The sequence below is a fragment of the Choloepus didactylus genome, chromosome 14 (genome assembly GCF_015220235.1).
Source record: "Choloepus didactylus isolate mChoDid1 chromosome 14, mChoDid1.pri, whole genome shotgun sequence".
Lineage (NCBI taxonomy): Eukaryota > Metazoa > Chordata > Mammalia > Pilosa > Megalonychidae > Choloepus > Choloepus didactylus.
The window spans coordinates 69,298,902-69,323,404 of NC_051320.1; the positions used below are offsets into that span (position 1 = coordinate 69,298,902).

Below are 24,503 nucleotides of genomic sequence, written 5' to 3' on the forward strand. Positions count from 1 at the left end.
CACTTGGAATTCTGGCAGAATTGCATGACCAGAAAATCTGGAGACTTATGTTAATTGTCAAAGCTAACTAACTATTATATTTTCTATAGAAAGGGAAGATACAACCCCACACAACACAGTTATTTTCTTCTTAGGTAAATATTATAATGTTTTAATTTGACCTTTTCCAACAAAATACACTATTTATTATGAAATAATTATCTTTCCTTAAAAGGATCTTAGATTTCTTTTACCTCAAGCTGTTTTATAACAACAGATTCCTCTTGGATTTTCCAAAACAGTCAATATTACCCAAACTAATAAAAGCTTATAGTGGTAGAAAATATTATTATTTGCTTCACTTGAAACTAATATAGAAGCAAGAAGGATACTCTGCTAATATCTCACATGCTTAATTAGTAGGACACTTTGTTAAAAGTTCACTATAAAGCTACTGCATTTAAAAAAATTAGCTTCATTGTAGTTATTTTAGGTTATTTGTTTTTCTTAATTCTTTGCTTTGTTTTGTTTGAAATGTTGTGGGGTTTTTTTGTTCTTTTTTATTTTAATTTTACAATAAATAAAGTTAAAAAAGTTCACTATATAAAAAATTATTTTCTGGGAATAACTTTCATTGTAATATCTACTGTGTTTAAACCTACAATGAAATGTATCAGATATTTTTGTGTTTTTTTCAGACATGTTTATCATGTAACCAAATACATATTAGCCCCTAAATAATTGCCATAAAGGTTGGGATATTCTTATTTCAAAAATGCTGCCATTACTCCCAATATGCTTCGAAATTGCTTTCCAAGACATTTTTAGCTAATAGTTAAGGAAAATGATGATGATGATGATGATGCAAATAATAATAACAACTAACAATTATATAATGGTTACTCTCTGCCAGACACTATTCAAAGCATATATAAGTTAATTTAATGACTAATGTTGTTATTTTATGAACACGTCACTTTTAATTAAGGGCAGTGTTTTTCCATTATTTTCACTTATTTTATTCACCAAATTTGATTCTCAATGAATTTTAGCTTTTTTTTCTGAAAACAAAACAAAACAATCCATTCTGAAATTTTGCAAATATGAAAGTAACTAAGGCTGGATTTGGTAGTGGAATTATCACTGGTCTTATAAGCAGACAATTTTAAGGGTTAAAACCTGGTTCTGCTATTTTCTAAAGTGACCTTGGACCTGATCCAACACTTTTTTTTTCCAGGCTGCTGTTCACTCAAATAGGGCATCTGAGAAAATTAGAAGAATAAGCCCCTTTCTCTGGGTGACTACGATATCAGGCACAGGGCTTAGCAAGAGACGCACAGGATTTTTATCAGCTCCTTCTTGCCAACTAGGTGAAGTATCCTTGCACAGGATACACCTGCATAATTTGTCCCAGAGCCTTTGGTTTTTGTTTGGTAAAATACAGAAACAATACAATCAGTGGGATATTGCAAGGGTTCTATGAAAATAATGTGTATGCAAATATTTGGTAAGTTGTGGCACACATTTGAATGTATAGCATTCAATCACAATTTTAACATTTATTGAGAATCTATAATGTGGTAGTCAATGAGGATGTACAGATAAAAAGACACAGTCACTGTCATTAGGGAGTTGCCAATTATTAAACCAGGAAGTCATAAAACAATTCGGAATCTGTTTTCTATCCTTCATATAGTAGCTAAATATTTTTAGTGCCTACATCTTTTAGTTACACTGATTTATGTGTTATTCTTTTAAGTAAAAAATTCATCTTTTTAAAGCCATTCAACAGTAGTAAAGTTTTTTGCTTCTTGCCATTCATATTGAATTTGGCATAATATAGAAGGTCTGGGGTGATACTGAGAATATTTAATAAGAGCTGATAGGGACCAGAGACTGAATTGTGGATGCTGGTCACAGAAGGATCCAGAAGGAGCCCTGCTGTGCCAGGTATTAACCAACTGTTGTACCATGAGACAATCCAGGGAGTCCTGAAAGAGATGTGGCAATCTGGGAGTCAGGAAGGCAGGGCTGGTACTTTGGGGTTAGTGGCAGCACTATTTACCAACCAGCACTATTTCAATATTTTACTGATCTGCTGTAGTGGATTAGCATAGTTTTATTCCACACAAATATCACATCTCTGTTCTCACCTAAAACTGCTCTGCGGCCGTCAAGATTCAGGTCAGGTATCACGAGTTCTGGACACTTTCCTGGACCACACATTCTCCTTCACTTCCCAAGTGAGCTCATAGTTTCTTAATTATAAAGTTCAATGATTTTTCCTTTTAATTCACTATTCACTCATCTTTCTATATATATTAGGCGGGAAATTCTGAAGTCAGGGATTGTGCAATATCAGTCTCCACATTTATAGAGGGTAGCATAGTATGTCCTCAGTAAAATTTTTGTTGAACTGGTAGATGGATGGGTAAAAACAAATAACTAAATGTACCATAATCTCGAAATCATTTTACTGTCATTAAGCAAATCAGCAATTTCCCTGGCTCATTTATAGCTTTAGTTAACTAAATAATTGAAAAAAAAAATCAGCGTAGGCAATGACAAATATATTGGCAGGAAAATAGCCAATCTCTTCTGTCATACTTTATAGCATCACTTCCAATAACATGTTCTAAGAAAGAGCAGCTCCAAAATTCACACAAAAAAGGGCTTATTTGCATAAATAAGAGAATGCATTTTAAATTTGTTTAACACAGTGTTTTGAAAGGATTTTTGACCACAGAATTGACTCCTAGGCCCCAACCCCTAACACACCACTCCAAACTTAGGGAAAACTCTAAGTTAAATAATATCTTCACCATTTGAATAAACTCTGCCTAAACTGCTTTTAGGTATTTCCTGGATATTTGTGAATTTGATTTTAAAAACCTAAGGATTTTTATTTCATGAAGCCATTTTAAAATACGGTAAAACTGCATATAAAATAAATATAAAAACAATATGTAAGGTCCACATGGCTTATTGCCTCAGACCCCATTTTCAATCATATACAGTTGTGCTGGTTTACTTATGCCTACTGTGCCTGACTGAAGGCTTTGAAGGATATCATTTTATGTAATTATTAAATCACTGCTAAAAACAAAATTACTTTTTAAATGTATTTATAATCTCAACACAATTTATTAAGCATTTTATTTTGTTTAACACCATCTTAATGATCTTTTGTGATGTGCTCATCCTTAAGGTGATGTAATAACATTGCCCTCACTAAATAAATGCGAGTGTTGAAGACCTCTTCTTAATAGGAGTGAAACTCTGCTGGATATATTCACATACAATTGAAGAACACTGAGTCACCATGAGATACTCTGATAAAACAATTGCTTTTTAAAATCTGCCAGATATACTTTGAAATAAAGAAATTAATACAAATTAGGGACTGAAAAACTGTTGCTCATGAATTCATGATGTTACAATAATTTAAAATACTTGATAGAGGCCACATTGCTTGAATGGAGATGTGTTAATTAAAAGCTAATTTGAATAAATTAGATAGTATATATTGCAGACTGATATGATTCAAACCACAGCTGCAAATGTATCTTGAAAGCTATGAAATCAATACAGAATATATATTAGGCTTATGCAGGAAAGACAATGTGCACGTTTCCTTAAGGTGATCAATTTTACACATGATAATAACTGAGCTAGTTTGAAAATCTTAAATATATACATTTCTTATTATTATTAATCTCAACAATATGGACTTTCCCCTTTCTTTGAGTCCCTTCAGTCCCATTGCTTTGGGAGAGTTCTTGCATAACTGGAACTGAAAATTACATTTTTAACATATCCATATATTAGTCTTGAGAGTTAATAGAGCTTTACAAAAAGTCATGATTAGTGAGAACTCAAGATATGACAAATATAGCTCTCTCATCACCTCATAGAAACAAGATCTGAGGTGCTACTTTGTGTAAAATCCTTAATGGAGGATGGCGGCAATGAGGGATGGTACAATCACCTATACAGATTTGTGAAACTCCAATTTCCAGATGAAATTCTTCTGAAATCTTACATCATCGCCGTATGGAAAATGTAAGTCCCCTAAAGAATGCCCATTTTCAGCAGAGCACTAGAGAAACATTTGTCCACCTAGTTGACAATTTATAATTTACTGAGGGATAGGTTAGGTGCAAGTTATTTAAAAGAAGGCCAGAGCCCTTACCATGATAAGGGAAAAAAAGAACTTATAGCAGAACATGTGGTTTAAAGAAGAGGTTAGCTAAGGAGTGGATGGAAGACCTAGTAAAAGTTGGCATGGTATAGAGTCAGCAAGGTGAATATTGACCATGCTAAGAGGGCAGATTACAAATTGCCTTGCTCACACCAGAAATGGATGCTTCCAGGATTTTCATTTACCAAAGAAATGACATCTCCACTGAAACAAGCTAATATTCATATGGGACAACAATGTTTTATTTATGGACTATTTGGTGGCATCCCATCAAAGTTAGGACTCATTGGTAATCCCATATTTCTAGAGGCTTTCTTAAAAAAGAGAAGGGGGAGGTGGTTTGAACTAAGTTAACACAAAAGAAAGCTGATTTAACACAAAAGAGACTTCTGTCTAGAAAACATTGGCAAGTTTCAAATTTATTCTACTACAAGCAGAACTGTATGAGACAGAAAGCTATAAAAAGTTTTTTGCATTATAATTGTAGAGTTGTAAATTCTGAACCTACTAAACATTTTAGAAAATATCCCTATTACAATTTATATTTAATAGATTATCTCATAGTCATAGCAGTTGGTACATTTGAAGAAATTTTACTAATTTCCTACTGGATTTTCACAAATTTCATGAGATTGTATCATGAGATTAATATAACTTGCCTTTTACTTTTTAATGCATATAAAACAAGTTATATACATTTATATATAAAATTAAGAAATTTTATTTTATAAAATTTAATTTTATATATAAAATTTACGAAATAAAACTCCAGCAAAAAAGCAAGCCTAAATATTTTGAAAAAAAAAAAGAAAGTGATATTTTCCTTTTGACTATTAGTCAGAGAGAGTCATTCTACTATCAATTGTGAAGATTGAGTCAATATCCTAGAAAATAATGAACATCATTTCCACACATTCTTCAACATAATAAATGCTATAGCTATTTATTAAGTTCTTACATTCTTTTTCCTAATACTTTGTTCAAAAACTCATTACTATCTGGATTTAAGCAACCCTCTTTATCAGAAGTCTGAATTTAGTATTTTCAAAACTCTCCCTTTCTCTTAAATGATGTTCACCAATAATTCTAGGTAGTTTCAGTGTTAATACCTATCCTTAACTCATAACTAGTATAATTAGCACTATAAAACAGCCAGAAAAAGATAAAAACTGAATTCCAACTCTAAATTCAGACACATGGCTTAATTTTTTAAATTCATAAATACTAAAATGTTTAGGAAGAGAAATTATTTTACTAGAAATTGTTATATTTAACTAGAGCTAAGCAACATTGAATCACTAGCATTGTGTTTCTGATGTACAGTTCTTTGCTCAGTTTACTCGGTTGTGTTTCTCAAAGGAATTTCTATTTCAGGTAGATTTGAAATTGTAAGATTATTGGCCAGTTTTCTGTCAAATACATCCACAATTTATGAAACAGAGTTATGGGATGGGAGATATGTAGTAAGATTGGCAAAAAATTTTAAGGATTGGAATTCTTTCAAAGGATAGTATTTATTAAAAATACAGGAAAAATTTCATTTTTGATATTGCTATAAATAAAACTTACTGTTAACAATCAGAAAATTTCTAACATTCTTTATTGACTTAGAATTTTAAATTCATGTACTTTGTAAAATATGAATGAAAAAATTAAAATAATTATGGCAGAATATAATTATAATTCATTATCAGATAATATGTATGATTTTAGGTCTTAAATTTCATATTGACATGACTATTACATGACTGACAGTTTAACTACAGATGGACTACTACTAATTTTTAATGCTTTTTCTTTAATCTGTTTATTTAAACAAACAGACCTTGACTATCATTATAAACCTTTTTTGATTAATTCTGCTGCATAAATAGACATTGTATTAATTAAGAGGATGAATCTCAGGGATCTGGCAGGCTCATAAAGCAAGAAGTAAAGAAATTTTCTTTTTTTGCCTGCACTGCAAAATTTTTTTTTAAAGTTCCAGATAAAATTAACTATTTAGGATTGAAGGAAAATTGAAATACTGTGATAGTAATAAAATAAAATGGAAAGAAAACAAGGTACAAGATAAGAAATGATTCTTAAAGCGCTATACACCAATGGAACTCAAATTTCTATTATCTCAAAATTCAGTAAGTGAAAATAGCTAACTACTTAATAAGTTTTAAATAATCCAATTCACCCATCCATGCAAAAGAGGATAATATTGAGATAAGTATTCACATATGTTGCTTATTATTTTGCCCATTGAATGTAATCACTAAAATTTAAATAATACCTATATTAATATGAAAAAAATTGTATTCTCAAATACATGTTGACCTCTGCTGGGAAAGCTCTGTAAATTGCCCACTCTTTACCAGAAAGGAAACCTATCAATCCATGTCCAATATTCTCATGATGGTAAATTAAACTAAAATTGTCAATGGATATGTTGTTGAACATGAGTATAATGATTTGATTTGGTAATGAACCACATGTTTTGGTTTTGTCTTATGTCCCACTACCACCTTTGAATCATGAATATGACTCACATTGAGAGTTATTAAATTAGAGGAAGGGTTTCAGGATTTAGAACGGTGGGCTATATGACTTCCTGTCTTTTTTAACAATGAATATATGAAAGTACAACAAGAAAAACTCATGTCTAAACACAGGAAGATTATAAAAACATGGATTAGTGAAAGCAAAGATTAGACATTAATCAGGTGTCCATCAACCTTGCAGAATTTTGCTTTGATGTTGTGTCCTATTTTTAAGGCTTGGCTAAATTTATGATTTTTTTAAAAGCTGTTATAGAGAGGATTATTTCCTGGTTTCCTTTTTTAAAAATCCTGTTTCAAAATTGGGTTCCAAGGAAATGTATCCCCGCCCCCACCTTGAGAAATATGCACATCCTCGTTTGTGATAATGAGAAATATAAAATCTTGCATTTTCTTTTTAACTCTGGCTACTAAGTGGTACAAATTCAAATTTTATGTTTGATCAAATTTTTAAATTATTTGTTTCTCAGGGTTAGAATGTTTGCTTTATCACCCAATCCACATGCTTGATTATCTCTTTCCACTGAAGCACCATCATTTTAGTGCACATCTGGCTTTTACCCTAAGAATCACAATACCTTTCGACTCTCCTAACAATGATGTGTCTGTTTATTGTGCCACTATTCCCAACGAGGAAACTAAGGTTCAAAGAATTCAGACAGCAATCAGTAACTGCATGATTCAACCTTCATCTTCCTATCCCAAATCCTATTCTTCCCCAATATACTATGCTGCCTGATAATCTTTGGTCAGTAACTTTGTACACATACATCCACATCAAGACATATTCCAAATATTAAAAAATGAAGTAAATGTGTTCCAAAATTATTTGTTTTTCACTTAATTATGTTCAGGTAAAATGTGAAGGGCCTCTGTATATCTGAGGTTTTTGGCAGTATGTTTTTCAATACAGCTTGAAAGTTCTGAAGTTCTGCCCATTAAATATGTTCCTCTTATTAATATATATATATATACATATATTCCCATTTGATCCAAAGTGATGATAACCTATTTGAAAACCTGTGTACAATACTGGCTTTCATAAATTTAAAATAGTGTTACTATTGATAATTCCTTGTTATACTGAAAGTGTCTATAGAATATTTATCTGTATAAGAATTAGATACAACACAATTATGTAAGAAAATAAGGGAGAAATCAAAGTGTGATAGAAGTTATAGGTATTTAGAAGCCTCAATCCACAATATGGAAATACTTATATATTTAGTTATTTGGAATTGATTAAACACTGCAATTCCTAAACTTGTATGCCAAAGACAATTGGATGAACAACTAAAGCTACAGTATCTATGATTGCACATAAAAAGTATAGGATATTAAATAATTTAAAATGAAAAAATATCATAATATTTCATACTTGAATAATTGAGCCTTATGGATGAAAATATAATACTTTTTAATAAACCTCTTCTAGAGATAAAATTTTCAGTATTGGAAAACTGAATGCCATCTGAATATTCTCTACCAATTTAGAAATTAAGAAAACATGGTAGGGTATTAATGAAGGTAGAAGTGAAATAGGTTTTAGGTTTGTAATAGTGATCAAGCAACAGTAATATGGAAGTTTTTAAAAATATTTAAGAGGACTTCCAAATACCATAGTTAAAGAAAAGTTATAATCATATTTGTATGAGAAGTAGCAAAATTCAAGTTCCCATTAGAAGAGGTTTAATGGAACTTGAATGTAAGAACAATATTAAAAAGCAAAGACAAATATAGTAAAATAATACTGAAATGATTTTCCTTTGGAGGGGAAGTTAAAAATTAAAGAAGCAAAAATTTAAAAAGCAAAGAAGAAATAATGTAGTTTTAAAATAAGAGATTCCCAATACAAATAAACTCAGATTAAAAAATATATGCTTTTGTTTATTTTAGGTAAGAGTGGATATATTCTGTGTTGGAACAGAGAGAGGGAATAGCATTCTATATATCAAAGGGATTTTATTTAATTTTGAATGGGGAACAGAACTATATTTATTAGCTTGTTATCCTCGACCTCTATTTAAATCTTTTTAAAATTATAATATTAAAAAAAAAAAAGGCAGCTAGCCTACAACATATCTAAAAAGTGACTCTATTTGAAAAAGTATACCAGGGAGTGTTTATGTGCTTTCTCCATCAATTATGGAGCAAACTAGAAGAAACAGCTAACAGCATTCAGCTAACCCTTTAGCAGAATACAATCAATTTTCATGGTATTTTATAAAGAACACAGATTAAATAGAAATGTTATGAGGAAAATAACCAGTTTTGGAAACCTAGAGCTCCATTAAAATATAAATTCAGAAAAATAGAGAAATCAAGAATAATTACTAAGTATTCAATCAGTATTTGAGTTATTAAGAACCTGAGCTACATGGGGTCTTGAAGTATGACTTTACATAGCATATTCCACCACACTTTCCATCTTCTACTGGTTTTAATTTAGATACCACTGAAATGAAATGGCAGTACAGAATAATGTAAAAAGTGTAATTACCATTTCAGGCTAGGCCATGTATTTAAGCCAGTAAGAATTATGCTCTTTACAGCCATAAATTAGCTTACTAGAGTTTTTTTTTAATCAAAATTTCTTTATTTTATTATAGTTTTAAGAATTACTTCTCTAGTTGAATTTTTATTGTCAAAGTAAAATATTATGTGGAAGGAAAATCATGAGAAAAATCACGTCTGAATTAGGAAAGTTTTTAAAAGGGTACCATTCAAAGCATATTTAATATAATAAAACTTTCCCTTGATTTTATCATAAAATCTTACTCTGCTTACTGCCTCTGTATTGCGTAGACATATATCACACCAACAATTATCCTCTTTTCAGCTACTTTTACCTGCTGGAAAGATAAATAAGTTGTATCCCATAAAACACTTCCTTTCTGTTTTACTATAGTGAATTCATTGCCATTTTTCAACACTGAAACCAAATAGGCAGTGCTGGCAAATAAAATTGAATCTTGGAAATACTACAAAAGACAATTTTAGACCAACTAGTATAATATTGAAAATAATAATTAAATATACAAATCTACTGGCAGTTTTGTGCCATTATATCACAATGTGCCCCACCCTATCTGAAGACACCATTTCCATGAAACCATACTGCATAAAACAAATGAAGTATCAATTAACTTTTGAGACAGGCGATCTATTTTTCCCTCCAAGTTATACATTTAAGTACAAATAAATCTTACTTTATTTCTATCCAGATAAAGAGTAGGAATCATCCAACTGAAAGATTCCATGAATCCAGTAAAAAAGATCACCACATGAGTTAAAGAGAATAGTATTTTGAATTTCTGCCGTGTCATCTGCCTTAACACTTTGCAGCGGGGAATAAGAGCCATAAAATCATCTAGTTGGAAAACTCCATAAGGAAAGGGGATCAACTTAGAAATGAAAAGGCCCCACAATAATCATTTCTTTTCAATAAAAAAGTCCTCTGATTTCTGAAGCACATAAATGTGGTAGAAATTGAAAGTAGAAACTGGACAAAAATATTGCAAATTTAAAAGTAATACTGGTTAAATTAGGTTAGATTCAAATTACTATGTCCTGGACAGCTGATTTAAATACCTTGTTCTATGAATATTTGTATTAAAATAATTGAAAATATAGTTTTTTTAAGGGATATTTTCTACTATGAGAAATGTTAATAACTTACCTACTATAAAAGCAGATTTGCATTTATGTTTCCATTAGTATTAAAGCTCAACAGTAGATATTATTATAGGTTTTTCTCAGTGATTTTGTCTATAATCTTTACTTTTTAAGTTACTAACCTAAGAATTTTTGTTATAGTTATGCCTGATGTACTAATAAATGTTAAATTATAAATATGTTCATATACTGGGAGAAATCTCTTCTAGGACATCTGTAGAGAAGTTCTTGGCTCTAAATTAACTGCTAAAAACTGTATTCCAAGAAACAACATAGTTTATTGGACTAACATTTTATTGGTCTAATACCATTTTAGGTACTAAAGATAAGCTGTCTAAAGTCACCATATTAAATTTGCAAAGTGCTTAAAACTAAAGACTACTAAAAATGAAAGCATTAGAAAAAAACAGATAAATGGAAAAATGTAACTGTAGCAAATTCACTTTTCCCTCAGCGGTAACTGATACACTGTTAAGAATGGAATGAATTATTTACATAAAGATTCTAAGGATAAAGTACACCAAACCCACATAATAAAACTGAATATTGTAGAAGCTAGATTTTCTCTAGTATTCTTTCTTCATAATATTCTTGTTACAAAGAGTTTTCCAAGTTAATGCATCAAATGTTGCATCCTACTTATCCAAAATTATACCTGTTATAAAAACAATAGATAATGATCCTAATAAGGTTAATCAAACTAGCAATAGCAAACAGTGTATATGAAAATGGATTTCAACTGATGAAGAGAAAGTTACAACTGCAGGTTTTCTGCAGTGATTTGTGTGTGGTACAGCTTTAGGTAGTATGTCCAATCGGTGAAGCACTTGGTTAAGGTAAAATATTATATCTCCTACGTATTACCATTAAGTCATAATATTCTTTATTCGGAACAATGTGCTATAAAAATCAACTAACTTTTACACTGTAATTTAGTTATAATCATGTTATTGCCTCAGCAAGAGAATTATCATTTTTGCCTATTCAAATGATCATTTATAAATTCTAAAGATACTTTTCTTCTATCACAATTGCAGTTGTGTATTCCAAAATCATTTACACATCAAAAGAGGCAGAGGTATTCAATAAATATACCTTGATACGGAGCACTAAATCCACGGTATCGGTGATTGCTGTCTGTAACAAAATGCAGTCTGAGCCAATTTTTGTTGCTGATAATTGGTGGTGGTATATTCATTCCAGATAACCTGAATTATGAAAGGCAACAAAAAAAAAAAAATTAAAGCTTTTCAGTAGTAAACATTTTCATTGAATTGGGACTAAAAAGAAATGTCTACATGTATCTAATATTCATGACTTTGCATTTTTAAGTGTTTAAGCACAAATAAATAACTATTTTATGCATAGAAAAGACATTCAGAGAATAGTGCAATTCCAAACACACACTGCTCCAATCAGGTTGCATATATGAATAAAATCAAAAGTAAAACCTTTATTTCATTGATAATAATAAATATCAAGGATATTAAGCTTATGATTCTGGCTATTGTGTTCTCCATGTAGGCAGCGACACAGTATAGTTAAAAAATAGGAAGACTTAAAAGCAATGGATATCCTTATTTCCAAATATCTGTGACAGACTGAGATTGTACAGTTATTTTTGTATACTCCTTGCTATTCACCTACCTTAATTTTAACATTTCAGTTGGATGGAAAATTTCAAAATTTCATTTCATACATCAAGCACTAATTTTATGTAACTTCATACTATTATATATTTTCTTAATTAACTTCCATTAAAATGTATACTTATGTATAATGCATCAGAGACTTGTTTCAATGAATAGGTAGAAAACAGATTTAATTATTCTCCATATATTTAGCCACTAATCTCCCTAAAGCAAGGCACTTATAACAAAATTTTGAAGCCTTGCATGAGATATTGGTCATGATTAATAGGTGAAGTAACTCTTGAAAATTTCAAGCAAAACACTTAGTTTCTCCAAATATCTATCTATTCAAATCTCTGATTTTGAATCAAATTTTTATTCATCAAAATGCATTTATTTAGAGTCTTATAATAACTTATTCTTATCCAAATTAAATTATTTTTATTTTATCAAATAATATATGAAGAGATTACATATTGATTTATATCTCATTATTTTTGTCAAAAGAAGAAATAGTTGAACAAAGCAATCAATTAACAATTATTTTCTGAATTATTCAGAAATTGAGTAGGCATATGGCTCATTCAGAAATCCAAAAGGTTATCATCCAAGAGAATTATATCATTTTATTCTATAAGGGCAAGGTAGAAGATTATCAAAAACATGACCATTACATAGTAAAGGAGAGTTTTAGACTAGGATTCCCAATAACCAGTTTGTGACATATCTTTACCAATCCACAAAGCTTACATTTTCCTGAGGTAGAAGGCAAAATGGAAGGCTGATTTATTAGTGTGTGTGGCAGCAATGGTGGTGGTTCGAACACCTCTCAATGTTTGGCAGTAAGTCATGCTAGGGGATCAGTAAGGTAAGGATTGGCATATACGTCATTGTACATGTAATCAGTGGTGAGGTTTTTATACACAGTGCTGCAAGGAGCCTCTACCTAACACTCCCCTTCCCAGACCCACCTTTCACAGAATATTTGGTAGTTAGCCACCACTTTTGGTGGAGACCCTGCCTGCCGGTTACAGTCTAATTTCATCTTTATCATATCATTGTGCCTACAAGTGTATAGAATTGGTTTGGTATAGTTACTGTGTATTCCAATTTTCTTGGATTCTAACATAAATAAGGGTTCTATCCCTTACATTTCTCTTTCTGGTTTGGAATGTATCTTCTTTAGTTTTCCCTTATTGTGCCCTACTTCCCTTCTTCATAGGGGTGACTGTTTATTGGTCCAGTAGGCTGATTTTTCTCCTATCTGAATTTAGTAATCAAAAATATGTAATATACCTTTATAATTTTAAGACTTGAGATTTAAAAATTCATTTCATAACTTTCATAAAATACAGAGGTTATTCTTACTTTTATTTATTGGTTGATTGGTTTGCTTCAAATAGAAATTCTGTGACAAAAATATTTGGGTTTGAGAGAGGCGGGGCAAGATGGCGGAGTGGTGAGGAGCAGAATTTCGTCTCTCCCCTAGAGCAGCTGGCAATTACCCAAGAACTATATGAAACAGTGTTTTCGGGGTCTCCAGTAACCAGTCACACATTGGACACAAGTTTGGAATTTGAGGAAAAGCTGAGATCACAGCGAACATTGTAAGTTCCCTGGATCAGGGGTCTGACGCCCCTCCCCACCCAGACCTCACAGACTGTCTTGCTGCCGGCTCCCTGAAAGGGGGGTGGGGGGGACCAAAAAACAGCAATCTGCTAAGGGCAAGAAGGGAGGCTCAACCCAGCCTCAACTGCAGAATTAATTAACAAATTAATTAACTAACTTTGGGAGCTGGGGTGCTAAAGAAGGGCTGGGCTCTGAGAAGTGGGGGCACGTAAAAGCGGGCACCCATTCCCAGACTCCAAAAAAGCCATTTTTTTTTCCCCTACATTTTGTCCCTTCTGGCTTCTCACTGATTCCTTATCTTTTTGCATTTCAATAGCCCCCTCAGGGGTGGAACTGAAGCCCTTGGAGAGTAATTATCAGACAATAGCCCAAAGCATATCTTTAAATGCTCTGTTCTGACACTGACAAAACTTCCAGGCTGGGGAAAGACTTTTAAAAAAGACTCTTTTTTTTCCCCCTTTTTTCTTTTTCTTGATTTCTTTCCTATTTTTTTTTTTTTTTTTTTTTTAAATCTAAAAGTAATATATGGGTTATTTTCTATCGGAAAGCCCGGGTTGAGGGACTAGGCTGGGCTTGGGGGAGACAGAGTACCCACAGTGTCTTTGAATTCCGTATTCACTACTGAAGGCCTCCACCCCTGTCTTTAATTGGCAACTCAGGCTGACCAAGGAATCTACCTGGAGAGGCCCCAAAGAGGAGAGGGGAGAAGGGAATAGTGCCCCTGAGAGACAACTGGAGTTCTGAGGATTGGGAGAGTGGAGGGAGGTCCAGCTCAACTGGCAGTCCTCCTTCTAGGAATTCAGACCCCAGGGGCTGGAATTCAGACTCCGGCTTCAGTCAGCCATGCCCCTGACAGGATCAGAGTCACCAGGAGAACTAAAGTCTCCACACCTCCTTACACTGATGGGGGAGCTGCGGGCTGGGCAGTGCCACCTGCTGGACAGGAGAGGAAAAGCACCAATTCTAAAGGCCTCATAGGAGGGTCTCATTCTCAGGAAAACTCCATACCCTCCCAAAGAGACCTGGGACTCACTAGACTGGGAAAATCTGACTAGGGTCGACCATATCTGAGGAGACCCACTCACAAAAGGGTTACGTAGAGGCAGAGCAAGAAACAGAAAAAACAAGAGGGGAAAAATTCTGATCAACTAAATAGAACCTAAACTAGAGGTCTAGAATAATTTGAACTGAATAACAGAGGCCAGAGAACAAAGCCAACCAACAAGAAAACCACTAGGTAAAAGACAGAAAACAAGCTCCAAAATAAACTAATCAAGAAAATCAGATGCCTAGACAACATAAGATAACAAGCCATACCAGGAAACACGAAAACATGGACCAGCCAAAGGAACAACCTAATAGCTCAGCTGAGACACAGGAGTGGAGGCAACTAATGCTAAATAAATTTGATGAAATGAAGGAAGATATAGCAAAAGAGCTGAAGGATATTAAGAAGACACTGGCTGACTATAAACAAGAATTCATAAACTTAAAAAAACAAATGGCCGAACTCATGGGAATGAAGGCCACAATGGAGGAGATGAAAAACACAATGGAGGCACACAACAGTAGATTTGAACAGGCAGAAGAAAGGATCAGTGAACTGGAAGACAGGTCATTCGAATTCATACACACAAAAGAACAGATGGTGAAAAAAATGGAAAAATATGAGCAGGGTCTTAGGGAGCTGAATGACAACATGAAACGCACAAATATACGTGTTATGGGTATCCCAGAAGGAGAAGAGAGGGGAAAAGGGGCAGAAAGAGTAATAGAAGACATATTCACTGAAAATTTCCCAACTCTTATAAAAGACAGAAAATTAGAGATTCAAGAAGTACAATGTACCCCAAATAGAATAGATCCCAATAGACCTACTCCAAGACACTTACTGGTCAGATTGTCCAATGTCAAAGACAAAGAGAGGATTCTGAAAGCAGCAAGAGAAAAGCAATCCATCACATACAATGGAAGGTCAATAAGACTATGTACAGATTTCTCCGCAGAAACCATGGAGGCAAGAAGACAGTGGCATGATAATTTAAGATACTGAAAGAGAAAATCTGCCAACCAAGAATTCTATATCCAGCAAAACTTTCCTCCAAAAATGAGGGAGAGATTAAAACATTTTCAGACAAACAGACACTGAGAGAGTTTGTGAATAAGAGACCGGCGCTACAAGAAATACTACAGGGAGTGCTACAGGCTGATAGGAAAAGACAGGAGAGAGAGAGTTGGAGAAGAGTGCAGAAATGAAGATTATCAGGAAAGGTAAAAGGAGAGGAAAAAATAAGATATGACATATAAATTCCAAAAAACAAAATGGTAGTAGAAAGTACTGCCCTGACAGTAATAACACTAAATGTAAATGGATTAAACTCCCCAATAAAAAGATACAGACTGGCAGAATGGATTAAAAACAGGACCCATCTATATGCTGTCTACAAGAAACTCACTTTAGACACAAGGACAAACATAGACTGAAAGTGAAAGGTTGCAAAAAGATATTTCATGCAAACAACAACCAGAAAAAAGTGGGAGTAGCTATATCAATATCAGACAAGTTAGACTTCAAAAGCGAAACAATGAAAAGAGACAAAGAAGGACACTATATATTAATAAAAGGATCAATTCATCAAGAAAACATAACAGTCATAAATATTTATGCACCAAGCCAGAATGCCCCAAAATTCATGAGGCAAACACTGCGATCACTGAAAGGAGAAATAGATACCTCTACAATAATACTTGGAGACTTCAATACACCACTATCATCAATGGATAGAACATCTAGACAGAGGATCACTAAAGAAACAGAGATGTTGAATTGTATGATAAATGAACTAGACTTGACAATTTATAGAACACTACATCCAACAACAGCAGGATACACTTTTTTCTCAAGTGCTCATGGAACATTCTCTAGGATAGACCACATGTTGGGTCACAAAGCAAGTCTCAACAAATTTAAAAATATTGATATTATACAAAACACTTTCTCAGACCACAATGGAATGAAGTTGGAAATAAATAAAAGGCAGAAGGTCATAAAATTCACAAACATATGGAGGTTAAACAACACCCTTTTAGAAAACCAGTGGGTAAAGGAAGAAATTACAAGAGAAATTAGTAAATACCTCGAGGCAAATGACAATGAAAACACAACTTATCAAAACTTATGGGATGCAGCAAAGGCAGTGCTGAGAGGGAAATTAATTGCCCTAAATGCCTATATTAAAAGAGAAGAGAGAGCAAAAATTGAAGAGTTAACTGCTCACCTGGAGGAATTAGAGAAAGAACAGCAAACTAACCCCAAAGCAAGCAGAAGGGAAGAAATAACAAAGATTAGAGCAGAAATAAATGCAATTGAGAACAGGAAAACAATAGAGAGAATCAACAAAACCAGAAGTTGGTTCTTTGAGAAAATCAATAAAATCGATGGACCACTGGCTAGGCTAACAAAAAAAAAGAGAGAGCAGATGCAAATAAATGCAATCAGAAATGGGAAAGGAAATGTAACTACCGACCCTGCAGAAATTAAGGAGATAATGAGAAGATACTATGAGCAACTATATGCTAATAAACTAGACAACTTAGATGAAATGGACAACTTCCTAGAAAAGCATAAACAACCAACATTAACTCAAGAAGAAATAGATGACCTCAAGAAACCAATCACAAGTAAAGAGATGGAGTCAGTCATCAAAAAGCTCCCAAAAAGGAAAAGCCCAGGACCAGATGGTTTCACATGTGAATTCTACCAAGCATTCAAGGATGAATTAGTACCAATCCTGCTCAATCTCTTCAAAGAAAATGAAAAAGAGGGAAAGCTATCTAACTCTTTCTATGAAGCCATCATCACCCTAATACCAAAACCAGGCAAAGTACTACAAAAAAAGAAAACTATAGACCAATTTATTTAATGAATATAGACACAAAAATCCTCAACAAAATACTCGCAAATCGAATCCAGCAGCACATTAAAAGAATTATACACCACGACCATGTGGGATTTATTCCAGGTATGCAAGGCTGGTTCAACACAAGAAAATCAATTAATGTAATATACCACATCAATAAATCAAAGTAGAAGAACCACATGATCATCTCGATTGATGCGGAAAAGGCATTTGACAAAATTCAACATCCTTTCCTGATGAAAACACTTCAAAGGATAGGAATAGAAGGGAACTTTTTCAATATGATAAAGGCAATATATGAAAAACCCACAGCTAACATCACACTCAATGGAGAGAGACTGAAAGCTTTTCCTCTAAGATCAGGAACAAGACAGGGATGCCCACTATCACCATTGTTATTCAACATTGTGCTGGAAGTTCTAGCTAGAGCAATTAGGCAAGAAAAAGAAATAAAAGGCATCCAAATTGGAGAGGAAGAAGTAAAACTTTCACTATTTGCAGATGACATGATTCTATATGTAGGAAATCCAGAAAAATCTACAGAAAAGCTACTAGAACTAGTCAATGAATACAGCAAAGTAGCAGGCTACAAGATCAACACGCAAAAATCTGTAGTGTTCCTATACACAAGTAATATGCAACAAGAGGAGGAAATCAAGAAAAAAATCCCATTTACAATAGCTACCAAAAGAATCAAGTATTTAGGAATAAACTTAACCAAGGACACAAAAGACCTTTACATAGAAAACTATAAGAAACTGCTAAAAGAAATTGAACAAGATCTGAAAAAATGGAAGAACATACCATGTTCATGGATTGGAAGACTAAATATAGTTAAGATGGTAATTTTACCTAAGCTGATTTACAGATTCAATGTAATACCAATTCAAATACCAACAACTTACTTTACAGAAATAGAAAAACCAATAACTAAATTTATTCAGAAGGTTAAGGTGCCCCAAATAGCCAAAAATGTCTTGAGAAAGAGGAATGAAGTGGGAGGTCTCACACTACCTGACTTTGAAGCATATTACAAAGCTACAGTGCTCAAAACAGCATGGTACTGGCATAAGGACAGATATACTGATCAATGGAATCGAATTGAGTGTTCAGAAGTAGACCCTTACATCTATGGACAACTGATCTTTGATAAGGCAGTGAAGCCGAAGCAACTGGGAAAGAGCAGCCTGTTCAATAAATGGTGTTTGGAGGACTCGATATCCATTTCCAAAAGAATGAAAGAGGATGTCCACCTCACACCTTATACCAAAATTAACTCAAAGTGGATCAAAGACCTGAACATTAGCACCAAGACCATAAAACTCTTATTAGAAAATGTAGGGCAATATCTTAAAGATCTTGTGAAAGGAGGTGGTTTCTTAGACCTCACACCCAAGGCACGAGCAACCAAAGAACAAATAGACAAATGGGATCTCCTCAAAATTAAACACTTTTGTACATCAAAGGACTTTGTCAGAAAAGTAAAAACACAACCTACACAACGGGAGATGATATTTGGAAACCACATATCACATAAGGGTTTAATATCCCGAATATATAAAGGAATCCTGCATCTCAATAACAGAAAGACAAACAATCCAATTAAAAAATGGGCAAAAGACATGAACAGACATTTTTCTGAAGAGGAAATACAAATGGCTCAAATGCATATGAAAAAATGCTCAACTTCACTGGCTATTAAGGAAATGCAAATCAAAACCACAATGAGATATCATCTCACACCTACCAGAATGGCCATTATCCAAAAAACAGAAAATGACAAGTACTGGAGAGGATGTAGAGAAAGAGGCACACTCATTCATTGTTGGTGGGAATGTAGAATGGTGCAACCACTCTGGAAGACAGTATGGAGGTTCCTCAGGAAGCTAAATATAGATTTGCCATATGACCCAGCTATTCCATTGCTGGGTATATACTCAGAGGAACTGAAACTTAAGACACGAACATGCATTTGTAAACCAATGTTTATCGCAGCATTATTCACAATTGCCAAGAGATGGAAACAGCCCAAATGTCCATCAAAGGATGAGTAGATAAACAAACTGTGGTATATACACATGATGGAATATTATGCAGCTGTAAGACAGAACAAAGACATGGATCATGCAATAATGTGGATGAACCTTGAGGACATTACGTTGAGTGAAGTTAGCCAGAAACAAAAGGACAGATTCTGTATGGTCTCACTAATATGAACAGACATTAATGAACAAACTTTGGGAGTTAAAAGCTGACAACACAGGTGACCAGGAGATAGAAAGAGGGCAGAGATCAGCCATTTGATGCTGAAGGACTACAGAATGTTTAGGATTGATTGCATAGATCCAGAAATAGATAGCATAATACTGTGTGATGGTAGCACGGTATTGTAAGTACACTGAACAAAGATGTCTGTGAGTAAAGCTGAAAGAGGTGGGATAGGACAATGTATGACACCAGAGGTAAAGATAGATGATAAAGACTGGGACTGTATAACGTGGCAAAAACTGGAGTGGCCAATGACTGTTACTAAATATACAAATATAAAAATGTTTTTGCATGTGGGAAAGCAAATGAATGTCAACCATGTAGAAATTGAAAAAAGGGATGGTATTCAGGAAAAAACATAATCAAAGCAAACTGGAGTCTATGGTCAACAGTAACATTGTAATATACCTCCATTAAATGTAACAAAAGGCAATATGCCAATGCTAAATGTATATGAGAGGGGGATATAGGGGAGTAATATGGGATTCTTGGTAGTGGTGTTAGTTGCTGTCCTTAGTAGTATATAGTATTGTATGACATGTTATTTTTCTTTTTATTATTTTTTCTTATTGCTAAAAAAAAAAAACAATTTTTCTTGTAGTAATCAGTATTTTCAAGTGCTGATTGTGGTGATAAATGTACAACTTTATGACAATACCATGAACAACTGATTGTACACTGTGGATAAATGTATGGTATGTGAACATAACTCTATAAAATTGTAGGAAAATATATATGTAGGAGTAAAAGTGTTGGAGAAAACATGGTGAGAGGGATGATGCCTCACCAATATGGACTAACTACAATGTGTAAATTCAGAATTGAATCTTAGAACATAGCCTAACGTGGACACAATAATTGTAATAGTCCCTAGATTGTAAGCTCTTATAGCAGTTAACTCTATCCCTGAATTGTAAGGCCTATCTCTAAACTTTGAGATGCTGATCCCCTAGCGTATAACCTGATTGGTCTCTGGAAAAATGCATATCTCTGAGACACCTGAAACTCAGAGCTAGAGCTCAGCAGATATGAATGTCAGTATTAGTGCATACAGCCACTGTCAAAAAAAAAAAAAAAAAAAAAAAAAAGCTGAAAAAGAGCCCAGACTTCAATTAGTGATATGAATGAAGCAGGTCTGGTTAAGACCAGGGCAAGCCAGGCCAAAGGGTAAAGGTTGAAGCTGATTGTGTTTTAAAACTTCAACTTGCATATGAGACCAAGGGAATAGATATCTATTTGGTACAGGATCTAAATTTTCTAAACGGTACAACTCTACAGTTGATTTGTTCAAACACCACAATTCCATGGAACTTTGAATAGGAAGTGAGATATGGTAGGTTAGTATAGGCTGGAGTGAAATAGTGACATATCCTAGAGTAATTTGGGCAGATAATAAAAAATATATTTACAGCCTCCCTCTCCCCAAGCCCCGAGGATCTGGGGGAAGGTGTGGATGTGTTGGATATCCTCACCTGGACTGGTGTTGATGTTGTCACAAACATTGGGACTGGCAGTTTGATGTGCTGAGCCCTCGAGCATGGGACTTGCCCTTATGAAGCTCACTACCACAAAGGAGAGTCTAAACTTGTATGTAATGGTGCCTAAGAGCCTCCCCCTGAGTACCTCTTTGTTTCTCAGATGTGGCCCTCTCTCTCTCTAACTGAGCCATCTCGACAGGTGAACTCGCTGCCCTCCCACCTACGTGGGACCCAACTCCCAGGGGTGAAAATCTCCCTGGCAACGCAGAGTATGACTCCCAGGGATGAATGTGGACCCGGCATCGTGGGACTGAGAGTATCTTCTTGACCAAAAGGGGGATGAAAAATGAGACAAAATAGTGTCAGTGGCTGAGAGATTCCAAATGGAGTCGAGAGGTCACTCTGGTGGACATTCTTATGCACTATATAGATAACACCTCTTAGGCTTTAATGTATTGGAATAGCTAGAAGTAAATTCCTGAAGCTACCAAACTCCAACCCAGCAGTCTGGACTCCTGAAGACAATTATACAATAATGTAGATTACAAGGGGTGACAGTGTGATTGTGAAGACCTTGTGGATCACACCCCCTTTATCTAGTCTATGGATGAGTGGAGGAATGGGGATAAAAACTAAAGGACAAATGGGGTGGGATGGGGGGATGATTTGGGTGTTCTTTTTTCACTTTTATTTTTTACTCTTGTTCTGGTTCTTTCTGATGTAAGGAAAATGTTCAGAGATAGATTGTAGTGATGAACACATAACTATGTTATCATACTGTGGACAGTGGATTGTATATCATGGATGATTGTATGGTGTGTGAATGTATTTCAATAAAACTGAATTTAATAATAAAAAAGTGTAATAATATATTTAATCATATGGCAAGGCATGGAAGGGATGTTCTTTCCACCAAGGCCACTCCCTTGCTCTCAGAACTTTCTTATAACTATATTTAACTGGCTGGATCATTAGGCAGAAAAAGTACAAACGTCACCTATTTCCTTCACTCAGTTGGCACGTGTTGTGAATTTGCCACATGCCAGGCACTGTTCCAGGCACTGGGAACAGAGTGGTAACCACACCAGGCTTGGACCCCGCAGAACACGACCTGATTATTATGGTGTTCCAAAGTGGAGACATATAGGACATTACAGGCATAGCTAACAAAAGTCCTCATCTAGTCTGAGGAGTCAGAGAAGGTCTACTCTAAGGATCTTACATTTCATCTGGGATGGGAGAAATAGCAGGAGTTAGTAAGGCAAAGAAGTGAGATGGGGGGAGGGGGCTTTCTAGTTAAAAGAGAATCACATTTATAAAGGCTTTGAGGTGGGAAGGAGTTTGCATTAATGGGCAGTGAAGCTATTCTTATGATAGTGTAATAGGGGAATCACGACGTTATGCATCTATCAAAACCCAAAGAACTGAGCACACAAAAAGTGAACTCTAATGTAGACTATGGACTTTGGTTACTAATAACGTCTCAATATTGGTTCATCGATTGCAACAAACGTACCACACTAATGTAAGATGTTAACGGGGAACTTTTTGCATGTGGGGGTGGTGGTGGTGGATGGTATATAGGGGAAAACTCTGTACCTACTGTGCCATTTTTCTGTAAACTTAAAACTGCTCTAAAAATAAAGCTTATCATTGAAAAAAAAATAAAAAAATATATTTGGGTTTGATTCAATTATATTTTCTATAGACTAGCATGGTTTATGCCATATTTTGATGTACACTTTGGTTCTGTTCAATCTCTGATTCAAAGAACATAGATACCCATAAGGGAAGGTTTAAATTATTTTAACAGGCTGAACACTTTTTTTAAATGTAATAAGACTGTAATACATGAATGAATGTAATACACTAAAGCAGAGTTTGGAGAGGCCCTTAGAAGGCCCAGTAAATGAGAGGTAATTCCCCACGGACTTTAAGAAAAGTGAGAGAGGAGAAAAGATGAAACACATAATAAAAAGGATAAAGTTCCTATCCCTCCCAGTGAGTCAAAGATAATTTCAGCAATAGAGTGTAATAAAGGCAAGTAATAGCTACCATGCAACTGTAGTTTGCAAGCTCAATTCACCTTCAGAAATTCAGGAAGGTTGAACTGAAGAAATCAGAGTTGCAGAAGCAAGAAATCCGAAGCTGCAGAAGTGCATGGGCTGGAGCAAATAGTAACAATTTTAACAGATGATATTCCTGACAGCCTTAATACCTCAGCACAGGAAGCAGAACCTTAGGTAAACCAAGACTCAAAAGCTAGTCCACCATAGAAACCCCTCTGCCACCAGGAAAGGAATATACCTTCATTGTTTATATAATGTCACATGCTCTTTCTGACTGTGGCCACCTACTATTGCTTATTATTCCAAAACAATCTACACAATATTTCTTTATTTATGGCCGCAGAGCAATCTAATAAATGAATCTATATATCTCTGCCCCATATTTCAAATGTTTTCAGGGCACCTTGAAAATGGGGATTGAGAATATATGCTGCCTAGAATGGTTCAATTAATCTTATTAATTTGGATAATTTCTAAAGTACCGAAGGAGATATTTCTTAAATATAACTCATTACCACTATATCAAATCACCATAGTCATAAGAAAATGGACTCATTCTAGCAGGAAATCAGTGCGAATCACCCCTTAATAACGAACATGTTAAGGTATGTTCATTCAACAGTTATTTACTGAGCATTTACTATATGACAAACACTAATGCTCGGAATTGGAAATGTAGTAAACTAAATAAGGCCCTTGGTCTTACAAAGCAAACAGTAAACAAGTTAACCAATAAATAAATGAATAAGCTAATTTCAGATGGTGGCAAATACTACTTAAAATATAAAACAGAGTAATATGATAAAGAATGTCTAGAAATGTGGTCTCAGATGTTCTAATATCTTTGTTATTTTTCACTCAAAGAATCCATGCTATGATTACATGTGTTTCTAAACTGGATTATGGGAGAATTAAATCAAAGAAGAATTATCATAAAGATAAATGTCATAAATTTGCCACCCACTATAGTTATTTGTATCCAAGAAGTATTTTAGGTGTAACACTTGCATAAGAAAATTTAAATGAAATGACAGTTGATTAATAATGACATCATATTTCACTATATATTTAATGTAAAAATACTAATAATTATATAGTACATCTTTA

The 24,503-nt window shown here is 34.0% G+C and overlaps 1 protein-coding gene across 7 annotated transcripts in view; it reads right to left on the reverse strand.

Moving 5' to 3' along the window:
• CSMD3 (CUB and Sushi multiple domains 3) overlaps nucleotides 1-24,503 on the reverse strand; it is a 1,408,207-nt gene that overhangs the window by 875,796 nt on the left and 507,908 nt on the right. For all 7 annotated transcript variants that reach the window (XM_037802758.1, XM_037802757.1, XM_037802756.1 and 4 more), the window contains exon 6: nucleotides 11,497-11,609. In XM_037802758.1, the coding sequence (XP_037658686.1) occupies nucleotides 11,497-11,609 (113 nt within the window). The remainder of the gene's footprint in view (nucleotides 1-11,496; nucleotides 11,610-24,503) is intronic.